This window comes from Hyperolius riggenbachi, chromosome 1 (assembly GCF_040937935.1).
Source record: "Hyperolius riggenbachi isolate aHypRig1 chromosome 1, aHypRig1.pri, whole genome shotgun sequence".
NCBI lineage: Eukaryota > Metazoa > Chordata > Amphibia > Anura > Hyperoliidae > Hyperolius > Hyperolius riggenbachi.
Genome location: NC_090646.1, coordinates 40,820,328 through 40,826,327, shown reverse-complemented (window position 1 = coordinate 40,826,327; position 6,000 = coordinate 40,820,328). Strand labels below are relative to the sequence as shown.

General features: G+C 45.2%; 1 protein-coding gene across 1 annotated transcript in view; it reads left to right on the top strand.

The window, feature by feature from the left end:
* LOC137547016 (vomeronasal type-2 receptor 26-like) overlaps positions 1-6,000 on the top strand; it is a 28,820-nt gene that overhangs the window by 529 nt on the left and 22,291 nt on the right. Inside the window, exon 2 of the mRNA XM_068270176.1 lies at positions 1,992-2,219. Within this exon, the coding sequence (XP_068126277.1) occupies positions 1,992-2,219 (228 nt within the window). The remainder of the gene's footprint in view (positions 1-1,991; positions 2,220-6,000) is intronic.

Below are 6,000 nucleotides of genomic sequence, written 5' to 3'. Positions count from 1 at the left end.
GCTTCCCCCATCCCTGTAACTGCAGGGAAATCCAGCGCTGGCTTCCTCGCATCCTCCCACAATCCTCCCCCGACAAGCCAGGCAAGGCTTGATATATTTACCTTGCTGAGAGTCCAGTGCAGGCGCAGTAGCGGTTCTTGGTTTGGGCTAGATGGAAATAGCTGAGCCCGATCGTATCCGCTCCACTATGCAGGCGCAAAAGGACTCGCATCTGCGCAGTATAGAGGATCAATTGTGTTCAGCTATTTCCTCCTTAACCCGAAGGAAAAGCGGCTAGTGAGCCTGCACAGGATTGTGGAAGGTAAATATTTTACATCGCCACACTCCAGAGAACCCCGGCAGGCTAACGGAGGGATGGAGGAGGACGGGGGAAGCCTTGTTAGGATCCGGAGGCTTCCACCTCTTGTTTTTCACATACAGATCCTCTTTACGTTCTATGTCTTGTTATTCCCAGTCAGTTGTGTGTAAAGCTGAAACCAACACACAACACACTCTAGCAATTAACAATCTGCAATAAATATTAATAAAGACAGATACAGATTTAGATTCACATTACAACAAAAGGCAAACTGCTGGTGACATTTTCATGCTATGTTGGATGTATGATGAAAGATGCGTTAAACAGAATTGTGTGCGTAAAGTTTTAAAGCAAATCTTTAACTTAAAAAATTCCCCTAGGGGGGTATTTACCTCAGTAGGGGGTTCCTACCGAGCCTCTGGATCCTATCGAGGCTTCCCCATCCTCCTGTGTCCCTCCGGTGGTCTCTCTGTGCCCTCTCCGAACAGCGGGCACGTAAATATTTACCTTCCCGGCTCCAGCGCAGGCAAAGTAGCGGCCTCTCCGCTCGGAAATAAGTCGAAATAGCCAATCTCTGCCTGGTCCTCCCTACCGTGCAGGCGCAAGTCTCCTGCATCTGCGCAGTAGAGCGGACCGGACAGAGTTCGGCTATTTTTGCCCATTTCCGAGTGGAGAGCTGCAACAGCACCCCCGCTGGAACCAGAAAAAAGTAAATATTGCACAGCCTGGCTAATTGTCAGCAGTGCATTCCATGGGCTGCAGTGAGACCGCCGTGGGACACAGGAGGATGGGGGAAGCCCTCAATAGGATCCAGAGGCTTCTCCCTACCGAGGCAAGTACCCCCTGGGGCATTGTTTTCATTACATAGTCTCTTTAAGCATAATAAGTAGCATTTAATGTGTTGCATGTAATGTGTTGCATTCTGTTCTTCTCATGCTGCATTAAAACCTTAAAGGAAGTGTTATAAAATGACAATGTACAAATAATGTCTAAGTAGCTGTGAAAATTTTTTCCTACTTTTCATGTTAAATATCAGAGGCAAAAACTGTAATTTAGTGAGGGTAGGATTTAGCTGTATTGGGATAAATCAATGGCAGAAGGGGTGTCTGCTTCAATGCACAGCCAGAGTTGCATATCAGACTACAGAAAGCAAGTATCACACATATCAAACTCTGAAAGCAAAAACAGTATGAAAAAGCTTGTGACAATTCGTTACATTTCCTCTGCTCTCTTCAGACACTTCAGTCAGAAACAGAGCTTCCAACAGCTGCAGCTCCTGTGTCCTGCCTCTCTCTGTCACACACAGTTACATATAGAGTTAACTGATGAAGTGTGAGGGAAATTTCCCCTCTCCTCATGGCTCAGTCAGCCATCAGTTTTGACGTCAGTAAAGTTTAATGTATTTTGCTAACAGTAAACAATGAAGTTGCTACTAAAATGTATACACCAGTACTTAGCAGCACTTCCCAAACAATTCCTGTGTCAATTGAAAAAAATATGTGAATCGATAGTATTCCTTTAAGACTATCATTCTGCTTTAGGCAGCTTACTGAATTCGCCCCATAATATCAGTGCCAATGTGTGAACACGACTAAAGAGATGGAGGATGAGAATTGTTGAGCTACAGAATATCATAGGTGTTTTTACTCGCTATATTTCCCTCCTCACAGCCCATTTTCCTTTTCCTTTCAAGCTTCATTACTTTCTAAAACAAATTACACATCCACTTATTTTAAATGAGTCTGTGCCGTACTTTGATGAATATGGAGAATTTGTTAATTACTACGGAATAACTAATTTGGTATTCAGAGATAACAAGACGTTGGCTTTCAAAGTAGTGGGAAACTTCACCCCCTGGGCTCCTGAAGGACAACAAATGAATATTAACACCAGCGCCATAGTGTGGAAACACACCAATGAGGTGAGAGCCTGACCTACACTGATGTTTTATACTGAAGATTTTGTGGTAAACTAGAAGCGCCAGTAAGAGAAATAAGAATGTTAGAGCCTCTCTACTCCCTGCAATGTCTGTGCAGAAATATAATGAGGCAAAGTCTTCACTCATTGGCCATTATGCAATTCACTTTTCTCCTTTATTTTTCATCTTTTCGACAGATTATTAAAAATGAGCAATCTGCTTAGTTATTTCACTTGTGCGGAATTTCATGTAAAAGCAGTCTTACATGATTGTTTTTTTATTTTTTTTTTGTTGTTTTTGTTTTTTTTGCATACATTGCAAAAAATATTTGAATTACGGTAACCAGAATTTACATTGTCATAACTATTGAGTTAAGCAGTTAGTAGTACCCCATACACAATTTACTTAGGGGTGTGAATCTCGGGGTCTCCTTGTTAAAGGGACCCCCAGATTTTACTATGGACCCTCCCTCTTGTCCATAGTATAGACAAGGGCTTTGGGGGAGTGTGGAAGGCTTTGCCAACCCTCCCTGCCAAAGTCCCCAAACAGGGGCATAGCTAGAAATCACTGGGCCCCCCTGCGAATATTTGGATGCCCCCCCCCCCCCCCCCATAGGTGCCAAATAATCGTAATGGGTCAGCGTTTCACTGTAAATTAATTGTAAATTGGGCAGCATTTTACCAGACAATCGTAATGTGGGCCAGAAAATCGTAATGTGGGCAGAGTTCACCAGAAAATCGTAATGTGGGCACCAGTCACCAGAAAATTGTAACGTGGACAGCATTCACCAGCCAATCGTAATGTGGGCAGCGTTCACCAGAAAATCATAATGTGGGCAGAGTTCACCAGAAAATCATAATGTGGGCAGAGTTCACCAGAAAATCATAATGTGGGCAGAGTTCACCAGAAAATCGTAACGTGAGCAGCAGTCACCAGAACATTGTAACGTGGACAGCATTCACCTGACAATCGTAATGTGGGCAGCGTTCACCAGAATATCGTAATGTGGGACAGAAAATCGTAATGTGGGCAGAGTTCACTAGAAAATCGCAATGTGGGCAGCAGTCACCAGAAAATCGCCATGTGGGCAGCAGTCACCAGAAAATCGCCATGTGGGCAGCAGTCACCAGAAAATCGCAATGTGGGCAGCAGTCACCAGAAAATCGCCATGTGGGCAACAGTCACCAGAAAATCGCCATGTGGGCAGCAGTCACCAGAAAATCGCAATGTGGGCATCAGTCACCAGAAAATCCTAATGTGGGCAGCAGACACCAGAATATCGTAATGTGGGCAGCAGTCACCAGAAAATCCTAATGTGGGCAGCAGACACCTGAAAATCGTAATGTGGGCAGCAGACACCTGAAAATCGTAATGTGGGCAGCAGACACCTGAAAATCGTAATGTGGGCAGCAGGCACCTGAAAATCGTAATGTGGGCAGCAGACACCTGAAAATCGCAATGTGGGCAGCAGACACCTGAAAATCGCAATGTGGGCAGCAGTGACCAGAAAATCGTAATGTGGGCAACAGACACCAGAAAATCCTAATGTGGGCAGCAGTCACCAGAAAATCGCAATGTGGGCAGCAGTGACCAGAAAATCGTAATGTGGGCAGCAGACACCAGAAAATCGCAATGTGGGCAGCAGACACCTGAAAATCGCAATGTGGGCAGCAGACACCGGAAAATCGTAATGTGGGCAGCAGACACCTGAAAATCACAATGTGGGCAGCAGACACCTGAAAATCGTAATGTGGGCAGCAGACACCTGAAAATCGTAATGTGGGCAGCAGACACCTGAAAATCGTAATGTGGGCAGCAGACACCTGAAAATCGCAATGTGGGCAGCAGTGACCAGAAAATCGTAATGTGGGCAGCAGACACCTGAAAATCGCAATGTGGGCAGCAGACACCAGAAAATCGTAATGTGGGCAGCAGACACCAGAAAATCGCAATGTGGGCAGCAGACACCTGAAAATCATAATGTGGGCAGCAGGCACCTGAAAATCGTAATGTGGGCAGCAGACACCAGAAAATCATAATATGGGCAGCAGACACCTGAAAATCGTAATGTGGGCAGCAGACACCTGAAAATCCCCCTGCAGAATTTCAGAGCGCCCCCCCCCCCCCCCCCCCGGGGCCCGCTCGTGGCCATTTTTGGGGGCTGGAGGGGTGGCAGCATGAGGGGAAAGCCTTGCCCACAGTCGGCGGGGAGAAGGGAAGTTCCCCCCTCTCCCTCACCTCGGGGCTCTCCCCTCTGCGCCCCCCTCCAGCTAGTGAATGTGTGTGGGCAGCGGGCAGCAGCGGCGGCGGGATACATACCTTCTTCCTTGCGTTCCATCGCCGCCTTCTCGCTCTAGCGGCTGACGTCACTTCCGCTACAGCGAGAAGGCGGCAATGGAACGCAAGGAAGAAGGTATGTATCCCGCCGCCGCTGCTGCCCGCTGCCCACACACATTCACTAGCTGGAGGGGGGCGCAGAGGGGAGAGCCCCGAGGTGAGGGAGAGGGGGGAACTTCCCCTCTCCCCGCCGACTGTGGGCAAGGCTTTCCCCTCATGCTGCCACCCCTCCAACCCCCCAAAAACGACCCCGAACGGGCCCCGGGGGGGGGGGGGGGGCGGGCCCCCCCACGGGCGCAGGCGCTGCAGGGCCTATTGTTACGCCCCTGTCCCCAAACATCATGGACCATGTGGGTTGGTAAAAAAAGCTCAGGGTGTGGAGCCCCATACAGTCTATACCAGCCTGCATAGGTGACAAGGGGTTAAAGAGGCTTGGGAGGGAGGAGCCCCATGCTGTTCATGTCAATTTTCTTAAAATGTATTAACCACTTCCCCTCCAAGAAACACCACAGCAATAGCGCTCCTTCCATTTATTTGACTATACCTTTATTACTTGCTTACTATATCTTGATGTGTTTTTGTTTTGTTTTTTGTTTTGCCTTTCTTTGGGGGGCATAAAGGGGGGGACGGTTGCTAAGAATTATTTTATTCTAACTGCATTTTAATGGGAATAATAAAAAAAAAATAGAGAACAAAAAAAAAAAACGCTATTTCTCAGTTTTCGGCCATTATAGTTTTTTAAAATAATACATGCTTTCGTAATTAAAAGCCACACATTGTATTTGCCCATTTGTCCTGGTTATTGGATCCCTTACAATTTACAAGCCCATGATTTAAATTAACAGTAATATATCCTCTTGACAAGTTGACATACATATTAAAAGTTCAGTCCCTAAGGTAACTCTGTTTTTTATGTTATTTTTTTTTTTCAATACAAAAAAAAAGGGGGACTATGGAAGAGTGTGGAGGGAAATATTTTATTTTAATGGTACATGTGGGACTTTTTATATAAAAAAAATGTATGTAGGTGTAATTTTACTATTTGGGCACAAGATGTCCTTGTGCATTACTTTTTGTTGCCTACTATTAGTACGCTAAACAGAAAGATATATATATATATATATATATATATATATATATATATATATATATATATATATATATATATATAAATATATATATATATGTTTTCTTTAAGTTGTGACAACTCGGAGGGGGAATAGTATTTAATGCCGCCTGGGAAGTTTAGCAGCAGCAGGGTGAGCCATCATTCGCCTCGCCCAACTCACCCATGGCGTACTAATATATACGCAATAAAGTGCCCTCATTCTTTGTGTTCCGTTAAAGAACAAGTGACACCCATGCTAACCTAGAAATAAAAAAAACACATATATAAGTAGATAAATACTACTTCTACTTGCATAACAGATGTATTGTGCTATCCACG